General features: G+C 40.5%; 1 protein-coding gene across 1 annotated transcript in view; it reads right to left on the reverse strand.

The window, feature by feature from the left end:
* LOC126456248 (serine-protein kinase ATM-like) overlaps positions 1 to 20,848 on the reverse strand; it is a 445,804-nt gene that overhangs the window by 278,403 nt on the left and 146,553 nt on the right. The window contains exons 20-22 of the mRNA XM_050091998.1: positions 18,395 to 18,539; positions 16,230 to 16,381; positions 4,386 to 4,643 (exon numbers count right to left, since the gene is read on the reverse strand). Coding sequence (XP_049947955.1) covers positions 4,386 to 4,643; positions 16,230 to 16,381; positions 18,395 to 18,539 — 555 coding nt within the window. The remainder of the gene's footprint in view (positions 1 to 4,385; positions 4,644 to 16,229; positions 16,382 to 18,394; positions 18,540 to 20,848) is intronic.

Below are 20,848 nucleotides of genomic sequence, written 5' to 3' on the forward strand. Positions count from 1 at the left end.
AAGTGGTTTGTGATTCGTTACAAAATGAAATTTGGATCCATAGAGAAAAACACCAAACTTATGAAGAGCATAAATAATGGCCAAAGCTTCTTTTTCAATTTGAGAATACTTTTGTTGGGCATCCGTGAGCGTTTTGGAGGCATAAGCAATGGGTTGTTCAGAACCGTCAGAAAAACGGTGCGCAAGGACTACACCGACCCCGTATTGAGAGGCGTCTGTGGCAAGAACAAGATGTTGGCCAGGTCGATAAGTAGCCAGGCACGGGGCCTGTTTCAGCATAGTCTTCAATGTCTGGAAAGCTGCATTGCATGACGCGGACCAGTGAAAAGGCACGTTTTTATGCAACAGGCACAGCAACGGCTAAACCACCGAAGTAGCAGACGGTAAAAACTTGTGATAGTATGCTCTTTTCCCCAAGAAGGCCTGCAGTTCCTTAACAGATGTAGTGCGAGGATGGGCGTCGATCGCAGCGACAGTTTGCTGAAGCCCGAGAGAGTTGAAACCACAAGTACGCGATAGATGTCTGAAAAAATTTTGATTTCTGAAGATTACACTTAAGACCGGCAGTCTGTAAGACATGAAAAAGTGTGCAGAGATTTTGAAGATGTTCGTCAGTGGTGGAGCCAGTGATAACAATGTTGTTTTGGTAATTTCTATACCCAGGGACAGTGAGCAATAATAGTTCCAAGAATCGCTGAAAGAGAGCAGGGGCGCTGGCAACCCCAAATGGCAATCGTTGGTATTGACAGAGGCCGAAATGTGTGTTAAGGATCAGAAGCTGCTGGGAAGCAGCGTCCAGAGGAAGTTGTTGATAAGCTTCTGACAGGTCAAGTATAGAAAAATACTGGCCTCCAGCAAGTTTAGTGAACAATTCTTCAGGTCGAGGCATAGGGTAAGTGTCGATAAGGAATTGAGGATTTACAGTGGCTTTGAAATCGCCACAGAGACGAATATCACCATTTGGCTTAGCAACGACAACGACAGGAGAGGACCACTCACTGGAAGTGACAGGAAGCAAGACCCCTGAAACAGTGAGACGATCCAGCTCCTGTTTGACCTGATCACGAAGGGCCACAGGAATGGGCCAAGCCCAAAACAACTCAGGCCGAGCAGTGGGTTTGAGCGTGATATCAGCTTCAAAGTCGTTTGCATGGCCTAACCCAGGAGAAAAAAGGGACGAAAATGTCGTCGACAAGGAATCCAATTGAGCATAAGGAATAGCATCAGAGACGATATTGACAGAGTCATCTGGAGAACCCAAAAATGAGAAAGCCATCGAAACCAAAAAGATTCTCCGCGTTACTATGGTCGACCACAAATATGGGAACAGTGCAAATGACAGATTTGTAAGATACCTCCGCATCAAATTGTCCCAAGAGAGAAATCTTCTGTTTATTGTAAGTCCGTAATTGCCTAGTGACAGGTGATATGATCGGAGAACCCAACTGAAGATACGTCTGAGAATTGATGATAGTGCCACCAGAACCAGTATCCACCTGCATGCGAACATCTCGACCAAGTATTTGGACAGTGAGGAATAACTTCCCTGAAAGGGAAGAAATACAATTGACAGACAACACAGAATCAGAATCAGCGTCATGTTCATGAACATCGTGTATGCGGTCTGATTTGCAAACGGATGACACATGACCCTTTTCTTTGCATTTGTGACACACGGTCAACCGTTGTGGACAATCTTCTCGTGAATGTTTCATAAAACACCGCGGACATGAAGGAAGTTGCTGTGGGTTTTGCTGTAATTTCTTAGAGGTTTGTTTACAGTTAGGCCGAGGCAGCGTTTGGGAGTGTAATGCGGCCACATCGGCCAACGGGGACATGCCACACGCTTCATCAACATTGCACAGAGGTTGTATTCCCCCGACGTCGCCCCATGCCTCTATTTGTGCTCCAGCGGCGTGAGAAATTTCAAAAGACTGAGCGATCGATAGGACTTCATCTAGAGTCGGATTTGCCAACTGAAGGGCACGTTGCCTAACTTCTTTGTCGAGTGCTGATCGGATAATAGCATCCTGTACCATGGAATCGGCGTAGGATTCTTTGTGAACTTCAGTTACAAATTGACACTTCCTACTGAGGCCGTGAAGTTCAGCAGCCCAAGTGCGATAGGATTGATTTGGTTGTTTCTGACAACGATAAAAGGCAACACGAGACGCTATCACATGTGTTTGCTTTTGAAAATAAACGGACAGAAGTAAGCACATTTCAGCAAAGGACAAAGACGCAGGATCCTTCAAAGGAGCCAATTGCGACAACAATCAATACATTTTAGGTGAAATCCATGAAAGGAACAGAGACTTACATGTTTGTTCGTCCGCGACATGAAATGCCAAGAAGTGCTCTCGAAGACGTTTTTCGTAATTAGACCAGTCTTCCGCCGTCTCATCGTAAGGAGGAAAAAGGAAGTAGAGACAACAACGAGAGACGCCCCGCATTTGATGCCGCGACGAAATCACTACCTCGTCGCCAATTGTACTAACTTCAAGTTGAACAAATACATTTCAAGGAAGACGCAATACATGAAAGTCACAGATCAAGTAAACAGAGTAAGACGTGTGTACACTTTAACAGTCAAATCATAACTGAGTCCGAGTCTAGCGGCCGCTGGCTGGCTGGTCGCTTAGGTGGCGCTGCTGCTGCATGGCTGGCAGACAGCGCCGCATGTAGAGGATGCGCGTAACTGCGCAGCGGCAGTTTGAAAGAGCGGCGAGTCGCAACAACGTGAAACCACCAAATTAACTAAGAAACCTTCCAAAATGCAGAAGGCCATGCTGCCTTGTCCACAAAACAATCTTTTGTGACTTACCCATACACTCAACACTCCTTTAACTCTTAGTCACAGCTGTGATTACATCCCAACATGCCCTGAAGCAAGAAACCAAAGTGCTAATCTGCCAATAAGCAAATGAATTGTAGGATGTGAGGTCCGCCAGTTATGCAAAACACTCTTTTTAGTATCCACATAATTTTGTAATCATTTAGTACAGATTAAATAAAATGGAAACCCACTAATGATGACACAGTGGTGCTGAAACATGTTTGGATACTTGGGAAAAAACAGTGTTTTGCATAACTGGCGGACCTCACATCCTTCAATTTTAACTGTAAACACGGTAAACACAAGGAGCTGTAAATCCAAATGATGAGTAAGCAAATGAATATTGATATTCCTACCTGACAAATTATGTCACCCCTGCTCTTAAATCCCTATCTCCTGGGTCATGTCTATGTGGAAAACCTGCTCATCAGTTCCTAATTCAGCCCAGTCAGTGACATTTACTACCCAATCAGAGACAAATCCATCTGTGGAAACAGTCACCTATCATCAACATCACAACACTAGTACAGCATCCTGCACAGATATGATCATAAACAAACTTCCCAACCAGATGAAAGGCCACTGCAAAACTACGGCTATGGGCCAGTTCGACAATTAGCTGCAGAAAAAACGGGGTAAACATAATTTGGATGACTTCAATGGCTTTTTAAAAACCCAATCAATCATAATGCTCTGGTCCTACAGATTTCGTTCTTAAGAACTGAATAACCAAAAAAGTTACGTAGGTAACAATATCATGAAAAGTAAAGTTGCCACTCACCATATAACAGAGATGCTGAGTCGCAGAGAGGCACAACAAAAAGACTGTCCCAAATAAAGCTTTCAGTTAGTAAGGTCTTCGTCAAAAAAAAAAAGCAACACACACACACACACACACACACACACACACACACACACACACACACAAAAAACTCACACTCACTTGACTGCAATCTCAGGCAACTGTAGTTATGTAGGTAACAGAGAACAACCAACTTTTGTTAAAAATTATTTTTATATGTAAAAATGTGTGCAATAAAATAACATCAACAGTGGATATTGTTCAAAGCCATGCTGCTGTACCAGTGTGTGTGTTTCCCAATGTATTATTCATCCATACTAAAATTTTAGACATTTCAACAGGAAAATTCTTTTTTAAGACAAGTTTATTTCTCAGTGTGGGATATGATAAGTAAGTGGAAGGAACTGCTTACACTGTAGCCTTATTTCATTATAAAGAACACTTCTTTATACAGTAAATATATTCTCATAATTGAGATTCAAACATGGAGAAAAATGTGTTAGATGTGCATGCATTCTATCTGTTTTATTTTTGCATTTGCAGAAAGAAGTAAGAACAAGTAGGAATACATTCCACCTAAATAATGTGACTGCGAAGAACAGGAATAGCGAGTTTCACTCTCTTCATGTAATGATGGAAATTCGAAAAGTGTCTGTTAACCTTCAAATATTAAAGTTGAAATAATTAACATGTTAAAAGTATGCTGTAATCTTCAAGAGAATAGGGCAATTGAATGAACAATCATACCTCAACAACAAAAGCTTCCATGATAATCTTGCACAAAGATTCAAACATGTTACTCTGCCACTGTAGTTTTTCAATTTTTTGTTCTTCAAAAGACCCAAAAAGGGTTGGTATGAATGTTATTGCCATCATTCTGAGCTCATGGAAAGGATGCTGTACATAAAATAGAATTTCCTCAGCAATTGGTGTTTCATCCCTCACAATGCTTCCAGGCAGTTTTGTTCCAACCCTCCACAATGACCATGATGCATCGCTGTCAACCTAGGATCAAAATAATTGATTAAAAAGTATCATCATAAAACAAAGCTTAAAATGTTAACATTATGGGAAACTTCCAAACAGTGAAAACTCAAAATGTACTTCACATAGGACTTACTACATTTTATAAATTTATTATCGAAACATACCAACTTGAAAGCAATTAACTCAGTGCTGTAGTGAGAAATTTCTGATCACCTCAGTTACATTTATTTCATTCTTCAGATATGAACAGGTCCCCCACTGAATTTTAATATAAGAGCAACATAGATTTCACCAGGAATACCAACTATAGGTGCCATTTTTGCAGCCAGACAGTTTGTAGAAAATAAATGGAAATTTAGGAAAGATAGCATAGTTGCATTCATAGATATCAAAAAGGATAATGACACAGTTAGAAGTGTAGAGTTATGGCAAAGTCAGAATACTCTGAAACTGTCAAAATGATTGTAACTGAGAATCAGAAACATGTACAACAAATGCCTGAATTGTGTTATAATACAAAAAGATCAGAATGGTTTAGAACAGATGGAGGGCTTTGGCAAGGAAGTGTGCTCTCGCCAGTGTTAATTAATATAGTCATAGACAACATCATAAGGAAAGCTCACCAGGGGTCAAGAGTAGATTATTTGAAACTTGTAAATATGCAAACGAAGTGATGATTTGTGAAGAAAATGAACAGAAATTGGAAGAACTAAATACCTAGCAGAGATTAACCAATTAACAAACAGTGAACTAATGAGAAACAGCAGGAATAATAAAAAACATTAAGGACAGGCATCTAAGGAATAAATTAACCAAGAAAAGAAACATCAAGGATGAAATTTTGGAGAAATGGTTCAAATGGCTCTGAGCACTATGGGACTTAACTTCTGAGGTCATAAGTCCCCTAGAACTTAGAACTAATTAAACCTAACTAACCTAAGGACATCACACACATCCATGCCCGAGGCAGGATTCGAACCTGCGACCGTAGCGGTCACGCGGTTCCAGACTGAAGCGCCTTTAACCGCACGGCCACACCAGCCGGCTATGAAAGTCACATTATCTCCCATTTTCACCTATGGATCAGAAAGTCACACCTAGACAAAGAAGATCTGAGCAGAATACAAGCATCACAGATGCATTTTCTTCAAGGCTTCCAGGGCAACATAAGAACGGACAGGATAAGGAATGAACACGAAATACCCTTCAGATTAATCCCCTACAAGAAACTATGAAGAGAAATGGTTTAAATGGTTTGGCCATACATGGGAGAAAAAAAGTCTTAAAAGAACAGCCCTGAAATGGACAAAATCTGTACGAAGACAAACTGGAAGACCATGAACAAGATGGAGAGACCAGGTGAAGGATGAAGTGAACTGAAGAGAACTGCAGTAAGAGGAGAGACTGAATGATAAGACTATGGGAGGAAAGAGAAGCTTGGAAGAGGTTCTGTGTGTGACCTGCATAAGAAGAAATGTTCCAGGAAGAAGAAGGAGGAGGAGGAGGAGACAATGCGCATAAAGCTATAGTCTGTAACTGCATAGTCAAAAGGCAGTTGGCCTGCTATTACAGTGCAGCCACATCATGACAGGAAGCACCTGGACACTATGTGAAAAAATAAAGAAATCCTGTCAGATAGAATGCAGATCTAAAAACATTTTCACTTCACACCCCTTTTTTTATATTTGTGTGGATTTCTCTTTTAATTTGTATGACTGACAAAATTCCTAGTATATGTTACCTGAAAATTAAAGTCTCATGGCAAAGATTTATTCCGTATTTGTTAAACAACAAAATACCATTCAGTTACACAATAACAGGCAAAGTCAAACTTATAATGCTTACAATTCAACTAACGTAAGTACTGAAAAGTAGTTATTTCTCACCCATATAACCATAAAACTTTTGTGGCAAATCTGTTCTACTAAACCTTCTCACTGTAATTACCAAGTTAATTCTGTATCCAAACCGAGTTTTCACCAAAGAGTAGCCTTTGTCAGAAAACTAACCAACCATAAAAAAAGTAATGGAATCACACAGATGTGTATGGTGTAGTAGTGTCTACTGCAACTAGAGGTTACATTGGTGGAAATAATGGAAAACTGTGTACAGCACCTTTTTTTCAATTGTGACCTACAATATACGACATAGTTTTAGGCAGTCTCGCAGTATCAAGTGCCCACTTTCATGAAGCACTGTGTGTGCTTCATGAAAGTTGTTGACACATATTTTAATTTCCATAGCCTCTTTGGTGATTTGAGTCCCAGTAGTTTGAAGTGTAGAGTCTGTACAAGAATCTATGTCTGGTCAAACATCTTGTGCTTGATCACAAGGTTGCATTCAGCAAAAGTATATTTTTTTGTGCACTTGATGAGCTGCTATTCTGAAATGCAATCCTGTCTCTGAGTAGAAAGACAGGAATATTACTACAGGAATCAGGCATTTCTAAATGATGATGTAGAGAACTCGTGACAACAGGCCCTGTGGTCACCTTCCTACAATAGCAAAGAAGGTGCACCAATAAGACCCACTCTTTGCCTATGAACTCTCCAACAGACAGACATGCCAAATATTTAATGCAATTAATGGCACCTTTTGTTGGTTGCTGTGAACACAGTTTTATGAACTATATATGTTTGTTGACATTATCATCAAACAAATAAGGACAGAAGCAGACAGAGTTATGCTCATAGCACCAGCTGTGGCAAATTTTTCAGGGGGATCTTGAAGAATGTTTTACCTTTAAATTTGAGATAACATTTTGATTTTGCCTCACTGCAACAAAATATTGCAGCAATCACTGATCAGATGGCCAACATATATCTCAATGCAAAGTTTGCTGCAGAAATGGAAAATGATGGTAAAGCTACCCTTCTTAAGATATTTTAGTTGAATGAAATTTAGATGGTGGGCTTGGCCACTGGTGTATCCTAAACCAATCTACACAGAGTTATATCTAAATGGGTACAGTTTCCATCATCTGCTCACAGAGATGAGCTGAACTGTAACACACTAAGCCGAAACCATAATAAACTATCTAACCTCTGAGAAAATGGCTACCTGCCACATGAAATGAAGTCAGCTCTCTCTGGGAAACATAAGATCATAATCATTCAATCCACAAAATATCAGCATACGATGATTATTCCATTGTGTGGAGCAAAGAGCAACACAGAGTGCAGTATAATGATCTTAAGCATACATTGGATTAAAACTTTCAGCCATCTAAGGAAATCAAAAAGAAATTGTGCTCTGTGAAGGGTAGTCAAAAATGTAGAGTATCAGACATTTGTATTGTTGCATATGACTTGGCAGTAGTGATTTGTGGTAGTTTAGTCAAACTGTTTTACAGCACTTTACTGTACACCGATGGCAAATAAAATACTGACATCTACAAAAATCAGTTGCCAAACATAGCCTTGTGAACAAACACAAGATGTCGTTTAAGCACTGACAGATTCTGGCCCCCACTACACACTATCAGGACGACCCAAGTCATTAAAAGAGGCTGTGGAAATTAGAATGAATGTGAATGACTCTCGTAGAGATATAGGCTACACACTCAGTAATGCATCAAAGTGCGCACTTGATAGCAAGGGCTTGTATAGGAGCACTTTTCATATTATAAATCATGGCAGAAAGAGACAGCACTGGGAGGGTACAGAAGCTACATTAAGGAAAGGCAAACCTATGTCTATAGCATTTGTAGACATACAGAAAGTTTTAGACAATGTTGACTGGAATACTCTCTTTCAAATTCTGAAGGTAGCAGGGGTAAAATACTGGGAGCAGTTACAAGAGTCAAGGAGCTCGAAAGGGAAGCAATGATTGAGAAGAGAGTGAGGCAGGGCTGTAGCCTATCCCCAGAGTTATCCAACCTGTACATTGAACAAGCAGTAAAGGAAACAAAAGAAAAATTTGGAGTAGGAATTAAAATCCACAGACAAGAAATAAAAACCTTGAGTTCTGCTGATGACACTGTAATTCTGTCAGAGACAACAACGGACTTGGAAGAACAGTTGAACAGAATGGACATGGAGTGCAAAGGAGAACCTCGGAATACTAGACTACAAGAGTCGTCAATGAATACTCAAGATTACAATGTCAATAATGTGTTATGTTTGTTTGGTTGTAGTACAGTACCCACTCAAGTTACTAGTATGAAATTGTTCATGTAAAAACAAATCATTGTTAACTGAAGCAAGTTAAAGTTACCTGAAAAAAATGGTATTAAAAGAATACATATTATTCATGATTTTATGAAGCAAACAATATCAAGAACTTATGTGTTTACCACCCAAACCCGTTCAGCCCATGACCGTCAGATGCTTTCCTGCTAAAGACAACTGTAGATACCGCCAAAAGCTGTGATCCATAGAGAGAATTGATGTATGCACTGAGAATTTTTAACACGACTTTTCTGTTACCTACAACACAATGTTATTTCTTGTCAGTTAGATTTACAAAGTATAGTATAAGCTAAGTATAAATTTATCACCGTTTATTTTCATAAAGGATCTACCAGCACACAAATCTGTGGCATCCTGGACTTACATAAAATTGGTATACCAGTAACAGTTCTGTTTGCTAACTATAGCTGGATTTGAACAGAAACAAATCAATACCAACAAACTATTGAATTTTCCATTCTCAGTAACCCCTGCAAAAAGTGAGAAGTTATGTTGCAAACACCATACATGTTTCCAAAGTATTTTGTGATTATGCATACGTTATATGTGCTATGCAGAAGATGGGACACCACATGTTCACAATGTTCAAAGACACAAGTTCAATTTTTTTTCCCAACTAAAACTTTGTGGCCTGGATACCAATGATTTGTAAATTTTGCCATTTTTTTGGCTTCAAGCACCTGATGGAGCTGTCATGAACTCATTTCTGATACACAACAAAAAAGTTGTGTAAATGAAATGTGAGTTTTCAGATAATGGTATAAATATGGAATAATGTTTCTTGGCGAGTATGCGTATTGCTGCCTTAATTAAATATTTGAGGATGCAAATGATGTTATAAGAAATGAGGAATTCGAACCGGGAACCAAAAACAAAAGCATACAGATTTAGTATCTGGCTTTGTCAATCAAGAGTTCCTACTAGAAAATTCATTATTATTACGTAACTGAAGGTGGAGCGGGGAGAAAGAAAAGAAAAATACTGATATCAGCTGCTTCAGAACTTTACGCAGAATCCGTTGATATTAAGTGAAAATGTGTACTGGACTGGGATTTGAACCCAGGATCTCCTGCTTACTAAGCAGTTGCATCAACCACTGTGCAATCCAGACACAGTGTTTATAGCAACTGCGTGGACTACCTCAGCAAGCCACCCAGCCGACCCCCACTGACACCGGTGTCACCTAATGGCAGTACCATCCATGCAGCTGACATCAGTAGTTCCTTCCCTTTCTCCTTCCTCCTCCTTTGATTACATAATATTTATAAAAGCTGTGGATTCCAGGTGCTGTCTGTTCTTTCAGACGTGTCCAAAATAACAGACACCACGTATTCATAAAATTCATTATTGCTCCATGTAATGCACTAAGTTACATTACTTTCGTAATGGACATTTAAGATGGGCATATTGTGGCATGTCACTGATCTGTACCTGCTGCCAGCCCTACGTGAGTGCCACTAAGCGTGCCAAACGGGGTTACATGTGCTCCTGTCTTACATGAACATTAATAACATGAGGTCACCAGTACTTTGTGATATCAGAATAGTTCAGTTAACGAATAACATACACCCCATTCCACATCCCTGAAGGAACTATCTCGTGATGGGATTTAAGGAGCACAAAACATTTATGTATGGATGTATGAAAAAGCAACCATAAGAGATGCAGGGCAGCACAATATAACATTTTAAAGAGTATTAAGCACTGAACAGTTCAATATCCTATTTCTATCTCCAACACACAAATGAATGAAAATAATAAATTTTTGAAAATATAATGAAACTGGATAAATAGTGGTGGCAGGAGGACACACAATATAAGGTATTTAAATCTGCAAGCTTTTGCAGCCAGTGGCTCCTTCTTCTGGCAGAAGGGTTGAATGAGAGGGGAGAGAGGTGAAGGTAATGGACTGGTGAGGTTTAGAAAATGGGGAGAGTTCGGAGAAGATGACAGAACCTCAGATCAGGGGAGACTTACCAGACGGGATGAGAAGACTGGCTCCGAAAGCTTGTAAATTTAAATACCTTTATATGTGCGTTCTCCTCCTGCCACTTGGTGAGCAGATTGTTTATCTACCCAACTTCAACAACCCAACTACAACACACGAATGAAGTAGCCACTTTGCTAAGTAATCTCATATTTCACTAGTGAAAGATAATTATAAGCAAAACCAAACAAGACTGATACACAAAATACAGCATGTGCTAGGAAATAGTCTTTCTTACCAAACACCAAGATTATAATACTTACTTTATAAGAGGTATTTGGCTATTTCACACTAATTAATACACTAATTAATATAATCCCCCCATGAACCATGGACCTTGCCGTTGGTGGGGAGGCTTGCGTGCCTCAGCGATACAGATAGCCGTACCGTAGGTACAACCACAACGGAGGGGTATCTGTTGAGAGGCCAGACAAACGTATGGTTCCTGAAGAGGGGCAGCAGCCTTTTCAGTAGTTGCAAGGGCAACAGTCTGGAAGATTGACTGATCTGACCTTGTAACAATAACCAAAACGGCCTTGCTGTGCTGGTACTGCGAACGGCTGAAAGCAAAGGGAAACTACGGCCGTAATTTTTCCCGAGGGCATGCAACTGTACTGTATGATTAAATGATGATGGCGTCCACTTGGGTAAAATATTCTGGAGGTAAAATAGTCCCCCATTCGGATCTCCGGGCGGGGACTACTCAAGAGGATGTCGTTATCAGGAGAAAGAAAACCGGCGTTCTACGGATCGGAGTGTGGAATGTCAGATCCCTTAATCGGTTAGGTAGGCTAGAAAATTTAAAAAGGGAAATGGATAGGTTAAAGTTAAATATAGTGGGAATTAGTGAAGTTCGGTGGCAGCAGGAACAAGACTTCTGGTCAGGTGACTACATGGTTATAAACACAAAATCAAAAAGAGGTAATGCAGGAGTAGGTTTAATAATGAATAGGAAAATAGGAATGTGTGTAAGCTACTACAAACAGCATAGTGAACGCATTATTGTGGCCAAGATTGATACGAAGCTCACACCTACTACAGTAGTACAAGTTTATATGCCAACTAGTTCTGTAGATGACGAAGAAATTGATAAAATGTATGATGAAATAAAAGAAATTATACAGATAGTGAAGGGAGACGAAAATTTAATAGTCATGGGTGACTGGAATTCGGTAGTAGGAAGACGGAGAGAAGGAAACGTAGTAGGTGAATATGGATTGGGGCTAAGAAGAAATGAAAGAGGAAGCCGCCTGGTAGAATTTTGCACAGAGCACAACTTAATCAAAGCTAACACTTGGTTTAAGAATCATGAAAGAAGGTTGTATACATGGAAGAACCCTGGAGATACTAAAAGGTATCAGATACATTATATAATGGTAAGACAGAGATTTAGGAACCAGGATTTAAATTGTAAGACATTTCCAGGGGCAGATGTGGACTCTGACCACAATCTATTGGTTATGACCTGTAGATTAAAACTGAAGAAACTGCAAAAAGGTGGGAATTTAAGGAGATGGGACCTGGATAAATTGAAAGAACCAGAGGTTGTACAGAGTTTCAGGGAGAGCATAAGGGAACAACTGACAGGAATGGGGGAAAGAAATACAGTAGAAGAAGAATGGGTAGCTTTGAGGGATGAAGTAGTGAAGGCAGCAGAGGATCGAGTAGGTAAAAAGACAAGGGCTAGTAGAAATCCTTGGGTAACAGAAGAAATATTGAATTTAATTGATGAAAGGAGAAAATATAAAAATGCAGTAAATGAAGCAGGCAAAAAGGAATACAAACGTCTCAAAAATGAGATCAACAGGAAGTGCAAAATGGCTAAGAAGGGATGGCTAGAGGACAAATGTTAGGATGTAGAGCAGGGCTTCACAACATACGTGCTCGCGGAGCAAGCTGTGAGCAGCAAGGCGCGAGCACGGAGCAGCGCGAGCACGCTACCCCCACTACCGGACCAGAGCGGAGAGTGGGGAAAGTCACGTGGGGCACACAACAACTGCCGCCAGTCAATGTAAATCCGCGGCCACCTGCAGGGATATCACTCACGAATTATTACTGCGACAAATGAAACAAATAAAGGAGAATGTACACATGCCACATAATCTTATTAGCTTAGTGTATGCCTCTACATTCGCATTAATTTGTGAACTGTTACACAATAAAAGGTGTCACTGAAGTGTGGGACTCTCGGTTATCTTGTACTTTTTGCCCTTACAATTGCGTCTATGTTCGGAGTAATTGTTCTTGTGCATTTTAGGCACACCGTGCAGTTTAAATTTGGATCAGACAATGCGTTTCTCAGGCACGTCTTGTTACATTTCATTGCAGAAAACAGTTGTTCACAAACATACGTGGAACCGAACATTGATATTATTGTAGCCGCCAGTTTGTGCAAACGAGGAAATCTATCCTGAGGGAAGTGTCTGTAGAATTCCAAAATGTTTTTCTTGTTCTGAAATTTGTCTCTGTATTCTCAGTCACACTGCAGGTCAATAATTTCTTGCTGCAGCTCAGGACGAATCTCTTAAATATTCGCTGAATATGGAGAGAACAGATCAAAATCACTGTCTAGTGCTGTCAGATCTCGAAAGCGCTGATCAACTAAACTATGTGAATAACGTTCACAGTCTTTGTGAACATCTTGCATGGATGATAATTTAGGAAAATGAACTAGGTTTCCTGATTCCAGCTGACTCACCCAAAGTGTCAATTTCATTTTAAAAGCTCGTATTCGATCTATGAAATGAGTAATTAGCAGATCTTTACCTTGTAGTAAAATGTTCAAAGCATTCAGATGGCTAGTTAAATCTGCTAAGAACGCGAGATCACATTCATACGTGCGCGCGCATTTCCCCTCCCTCCCCACTCCGCGACCTTGCGCCTGTTCGCGAGCACGTGCCTGAGCAGACGCGAGTGCTCGCGCTCAAAACCGGCCAGTTGTTAAGCCCTCATGTAGAGGCTTATCTCACTAGGGGTAAGATAGATACTGCCTACAGGAAAATTAAAGAGACCTCTGGAGATAAGAGAACCACTTGTATGAATATCAAGAGCTCAGATGGAAACCCAGTTCTAAGCAAAGAAGGGAAAGCAGAAAGGTGGAATGAGTATATAGAGGGTCTATACAAGGGCGATGTACTTGAGGACAATATTATGGAAATGGAAGAGGATGTAGATGAAGATGAAATGGGAGATACGATACTGCGTGAAGAGTTTAACAGAGCACTGAAAGACTTGAGTCGAAACAAGGCCCCCGGAGTAGACAACATTCCATTGGAACTCCTGACGGCCTTGGGAGAGCCAGTCCTGACAAAACTCTACCATCTGGTAAGCAAGATGTATGAAACAGGCGAAATACCATCAGACTTCAAGAAGAACATAATAATTCCAATCCCAAAGAAACCAGGTGTTGACAGATGTGAAAATTACCGAACAATCAGTTTAATAAGCCACAGCTGCAAAATACTAACACGAATTCATTACAGACAAAGGAAAAACTAGTAGAAGCCAACCTCGGGGAAGATCAGTTTGGATTCCGTAGAAATATTGGAACACGTGAGGCAATACTGACCCTACGACTTATCTTAGAAGAAAGATCAAGGAAAGGCAAACCTACGTTTCTATCATTTGTAGACTTAGAGAAAGCTTTTGACAATGTTGACTGGAATACTCTCTTTCAAATTCTAAAGGTGGCAGGGGTAAAATAAAATTTGTACAGAAACCAGATGGCAGTTTATAAGAGTCGAGGGACATGAAAGGGAAGCAGTGGTTGGGAAGGGAGTAAGACAGGGTTGGAGCCTCTCCCCGATGTTATTCAATCTGTATATTGAGCAAGCAGTAAAGGAAACAAAAGAAAAATTCGGAGTAGGTATTAAAATCCATGGAGAAGAAATAAAAACTTTGAGGTTCGCCGACGACATTGTAATTCTGTCGGAGTCAGCAAAGGACTTGGAAGAGCAGTTGAATGGAATGGACAGTGTCTGGAAAGGAGGATATAAGATGAACATCAACAAAAGCAAAATGAGTATAATGGAATGTAGTCAAATTAAGTCAGGTGATGCTGAGGGAATTAGATTAGGAAATGACACACTTAAAGTAGTAAAGGAGTTTTGCAATTTGGGGAGCAAAATAACTGATGATGGTCAAAGTAGAGAGGATATAAAATGTAGACTGGCAATGGCAAGGAAAGCGTTTCTGAAGAAGAGAAATTTGTTAACATCGAGTATAGATTTAAGTGTCAGGAAGCCATTTCTGAAAGTATTTGTATGGAGTGTAGCCATGTACGGAAGTGAAACATGGACGAGAAATAGTTTGGACAAGAGAATAGAAGCTTTCGAAATGTGGTGCTACAGAAGAATGCTGAAGATTAGATGGGTAGATCACATAACTAATGAGGAAGTATTGAATAGGATTGGGGAGAAGAGAAGTTTATGGCACAACTTGACTAGAAGAAGGGATCGGTTGGTAGGACATGTTCTGAGGCATCAAGGGATCACCAATTTAGTATTGGAGGGCAGCGTGGAGGGTAAAAATCGTAGAGGGGGACCAAGAGATGAATACACTAAGCAGATTCAAAAGAATGTAGGTTGCAGTAGGTACTGGGAGATGATGCAGCTTGCACAGGATAGAGTAGCATGGAGAGCTGCATCAAACCAGTCTCAGGACTGAAGACCACAACAACAACAACAACAACAACAACAACAACAATATATTAATACTTAAAATTGGCCATAACTGAAATTTATGAGAATAAGAGAAGAAAGGGAGTTAATTTTCTGTAAGAATTCATCTGCCACTTCATGTGTGTGTAACAAATTTTAGGCACTATTAATTGTACAATCTCGCTAACTGTGTTTGCATTAATTGCAAGTGAAATACACAACTAACAACTGAGTGAAACATATCAAACTTCTCAGAACAAAAGCATAGACCTTCTGGTGCAATTAAATTTCAGATCTCATTAAAAATGTGGAAATTGTAGATTTTTAATTGTGCAATTCTAAACCTAAGACATTTAATTACAGAAAGGCCACCCTGAGGGTAAAAATGGACTAGCTACAGGCTGTAGTGAAGCATTCAAATTGGATTAGAGTCGATGCCAGACCTTTGATGCCCTAGTCAGCATAATAGCTGCACAGGTATCAACAGAATATGAGAGATATTAAGTGGCCTAACTCTTCTGGAGGTCTGACAAAGAGGACAGTGGAAAAATACTTTCTACATGTTGATTTTTGTGATGATGTTACAACTGTTCGAATGGCTTGACACCCAGAAGTTATGTCACTCTCCATGTAAACTAACCCTAATAATATCTAATGTTTACGTTTCTTATCATCATATTCAACAACCCACCTGCAACACTTTTTATCAATGACTACATATTTTCATGCTGAGCAATAGTCTTACAGTGTAAATGAGTGCCAACATTACCTTTGCTAGTTCTCCTAAGCAACGTATGTATTGAGCCACAACTTTTGCACCATACTGCTTCTTACACACTACAAGCTGTAGTCCTCTCAAAAGTGCCACAGTGTTTTCTTTGTCTCTTGATTCTCCAATGTCTTGTACAAATCTGAGCAATCCTGGAAAGTAAATAAGTTCACATTTTTCAATATCATATTGAAAACCTACTGCAAACTGAAAAATCCATACACCACTCACTCATACAGAAAACACTATTTTCTCCTGCTGCCTTCCACTCGAATGTAGTGTTTATCATTTCAAAGAATACAGAATGCAATTCAAACCGCTACTTCTCACAAAATTACAATAAAAAATATGACTGCTTATGTGAGGGTCTACTATTTAAATTTACATTACTTGTGCAGTAGCTGTCTCCATAAAAGCTAAGTCCTAATTTGGTCATCCAATTTTCTGTTTACAAGAAAACCACTATCTTTTGGTCCGGCTGTTGAACACAAAGAGTGAACATAAGCTTCAATAACATTTTACTTACCTTTTGAACTGTTGTTGTTATATGAATAAGTACTTGTGGCATACACAACTTTTTCATAATTTTCAGGTTCATCTTTATGCCAATAGGTTTTGGTTCTACACACATTATCTTTTTCAAGTTAATGCAAATACAGCCATACTAATACACTAAAAATTAATTAACAGAACTGCATAATTCTTTGAAGTGTCATGTACCCAACAAGTCATTGGAAGTCCCCTGCCAAAATAATGAGCCAAACTGCCTCTGTAGCTGTCCATAAGTGTGAAAGTGTTTCTGGTGCAGGATTTCGTACATGAACTGACCTTTAATTGTCCAGCATGTTCTTCAAACGATTTGTGAACAACTGCAGAACAGTGACACGACATTTGAGAACATGACATCCATGAATGGCTGCAAATGGTCTAGAATGTGTTCAGTTGCACCAGAGGACCCAGTCCATTCTGTGTAAACACAGTCCACACCATTATTGAGAAACAACCAGCTTGCACAGTGCCTTGTTGTCAATCTGGATCCATAGCTTTGTTGGGTCTGTGCCATGTTTGAACTCTACCATCAGCTCTGACCAACTGAAATTGGGACTCATGAACAGGCCACTGTTTTCTAATCATCTAGGGTCCAACTGATATAATCATGAGCCCAGGAGAGGCACTGCACACAATGTTGTGCAGTTAACGAAGGCACTCATATTGGTTGTCAGCTGCCATAGCCCATTAACACCAAATTCAACCACACTGCCCTAATGGATAAATTTGTCGTACATCCCACATTGACTTCTGGGGTTATTTAACACACTGGTGCTTGTCTGTTAGCACTGACAATTCTACGCAAATGTTGCTCCTCTCAGTCTTTAACTGAAAGCCGTCAGCCATTGCGTAGTCTTTGGTGAGAGTTAATGAATGAAATTTGGTATTCTCAGCGTACTCTTGACACTGTGGATCTCAGAATTTTGAATTCCCCAATGATTTCCGAAATGGAATGACCCATCACCTCAGTACAAATGGCAGCTCCGCCAATGCACTGCCCTTTCTACCTTGTGTACCCCTTACTACTGCCATCAGTATACACGTAAAGCACTATCCCATCACTTTTGTCACCTCATTGTAGGTATGATGTGATGATTTTCGTGAAAGGATCCTTTTAAGGATTGGGAATTCACATGGCTCCATGGCAGTAGACTAAGATTCTTGGAAAAACTAAAAAATGTTTGGTTCAGGTTTACTGCACTGGCACTTTGTTCCTTTACTTTTATGGTAGTTGTACAGAACTGGATGATGTTTTATCTAATAAAAACTATTTGGCCTAGGGAATGCAAGTTACACTTAATACTGTTACTGGACAGTTTATAAAGACTTTGCTAATGTAAGAATACAATAATCTAAGAGTATTACTCTGTCGAGAAGAATAAATAAATTGAAAAAGTGCCTAACACATGAAAATTGCACATTTTATCATCAGCTTTTCATCCATCCCAACAATTTTGTAAGTGTATCTGTTTCCTTAACATGTCAGCTGCAAATATAATCTCAGGAAGCAAGAGGTAAAAAAAATGATTTTATCAAAATCCAACTCAAACAAAGTAAACTACAAAAAATATTTTCATTCATAATCATACAGTTTTAGTTAATTTTACATACCGTACCTTGTAATAGTTTCATTATGAAGGCTGCAGCTTCATAATCAAGGTGAAAGCTTCTGCACATGCCCTGCAAAACTTTAAGGCATTGATCAATGTGTTGTCGCCTCACTGAATCCATCTCCAGAACTTTCTGCATAATTACAACAGCCTGAAATCATTTGTACATACTGTAAACAATTCACTTTGGTGCTTAATAAGTATACATTAGTATATACATGTATAAGTAAGTCAATAGACCAACTGAAAATCACAATCACATTTACTTAATACACAAACGATAGAACAGAGACGAATTACTCACTTTATACTATCATACCCATTTACTCAAATATTATACCACACTGAGCCTCCTTTATTCACTTTATGCTGCAATTATCTATACTACTATATAAAGAGAAACTGAAGGTTAACATTATTACCAAAAATCATGAAAAGTTCTTGGCTAATTTAGTTCAAATTTTTACATAAACTGTGATAAACATTCAGACAGACATAGGCCTCACATTTTTAAAATAAATATGGTACATAAAAACCTGTTATGTCTTGAAATATTAAGAGGTAGGAAATTTGAAATGTTTATTAACACTCAGACTCAGGTTGCAAGGGGAAAGATGGCCATCTCTGGTGGCACCGGGGTGACCTGTCTAGGGACTTACGTTTCTTCTCCCCCTCTTTCAGATGGATTCACTGAAGCGACAACACATTGATCAATGCCTTAAAGTTTTGCAGGGCACAGAGGGAGTACAGGCATCTGTAAGATCTGGAACCAAAATAGTGTGGGAGACCTTGGGGCACACAGATGGTGAGTCTCGTGGCCAAGTGGTGGCAGGAGTCTTCCAGCCTAGGAGACACTGGGGAGAGGGCGCCCGGGAGGGAGCCCGATCACTGGCAGGTGGCAGGTGCTCAAGAAGGGGAGCACTTCTTCAGCCAGGGAGAGGGAGCGGCTCCCGGACGGGAGGTCATGGCAACTGCAGGAGAGGGGGAGGGAGAGGGGACAGGGCTGGGATTAGGAAGAGGTAGGAGGGGAAAACTATGTAACAGAGGTAAAAGTTAAAGACAGTGACACTGGATGAGTCTCTCATACTTTAGGTGAATCTCAGCCTAAGATAGACAATACAAGCACTTGTAGTCTTGGATCTTCTTTTCTTTCTTGTAAGCCGGGCAGTCTGGCAAGTGAGGGGAGTGGCGGTCATGACAATTGGCACACACAGGTGGCAGAACACAGGGGCTTTCTTGGATAGGGGTGGGGGTGTCCGGTCACTACACACAGGGTCCGCCGTACAGCAGGAAGACATATGCTCTAAACACAAGCACTGAAAGTACCTAGTGGGTGGTGGGACGTACAGCTACACATCGCACATAATCTTGACCCTCACTGGGAGGAGTATATCCTCCTCGAAAGCCAGAATGAAGGTGCCAGTATTGGTGCAATTGTCTTTGCAACCCTTCTGTACACGTCAAACAAAATGAATCCCGGGTCACTCCAGATTAGCCCAGAGTTTATCATCAGTTTGCAGAATGAGGTCCCTCTGAAAAACCACTCCCTGGACCATATTCAGAGATTGATGAGGAGTAATAGACACAGGGACATTACCAAGACAATCACAGGGATGAAGAGCTATGCATTGGTTGGCAGAAGAATCTTTGATCAAGAGGGAGCCTGACCGCATCTCATTAAGTAAGAGACTCCACATCACCAAACTTGTCCTCAGTATTCTGCACAAAAAACAATGGCTTTGTGGTGGTGAATGTATCCCTGTCTGTCCTAGTACAGACAGGTAAAGAGGAAAGTGTTTCATCCAAAGACAGCAAGCCTGGCCCTCCTCCCAGGGTGTAGCTAGGGAAGGGAAGGTTGCCGCGTCATATGAAGCAGCATTCAATGACTCTGAAGAGATGGCCATTTGAGAACGGCCAGATTTTTGCGGTTTGATATGCTTCATGCACCAAGCCAAGCATCTGCCCTGATACTACCCACTCCGACCAGGGGCTCTCCCCATGGGTGCTATGCAGCCCTCTGGCACGGTGGCCATTGCCGGGAGTTCCAATGCTCCAAGAAGGCAAGCACCCACTCCTTGGCATACATGGGGAGGGAACAGCTCAGGTGCCAGAAGTGTGATTCCTGTGTTGTCAAGAGATTCAGCCATATGGGTACGTAATAGCCCCATCACACGAGCTGGCTACACGTGCTGGTGATCTAACAGGATGAAAGGGGGCTACAGCGGGGAAGGTAAAGGGGGAGGAAGGGGAGAGAGGAATCCACAGCCTAGATGCTACAGAGGGAGGAGTTCCCTAGATGGCTCACACTAAAAACAGAAAATATAGAAGTGGAGGTCAAACCTCAAGAGAGGACCTAAGCACCAAAAAGGATGAAAGAACAGGCAGAAGGAACAAAATAGCAAGCAGTACAGGGAACCAAATGGATAGCCAGGTCGATATAAATCAGAACACCGAGAGAGG

Source organism: Schistocerca serialis, chromosome 2, assembly GCF_023864345.2.
Source record: "Schistocerca serialis cubense isolate TAMUIC-IGC-003099 chromosome 2, iqSchSeri2.2, whole genome shotgun sequence".
Classification (NCBI taxonomy): Eukaryota; Metazoa; Arthropoda; class Insecta; order Orthoptera; family Acrididae; genus Schistocerca; species Schistocerca serialis.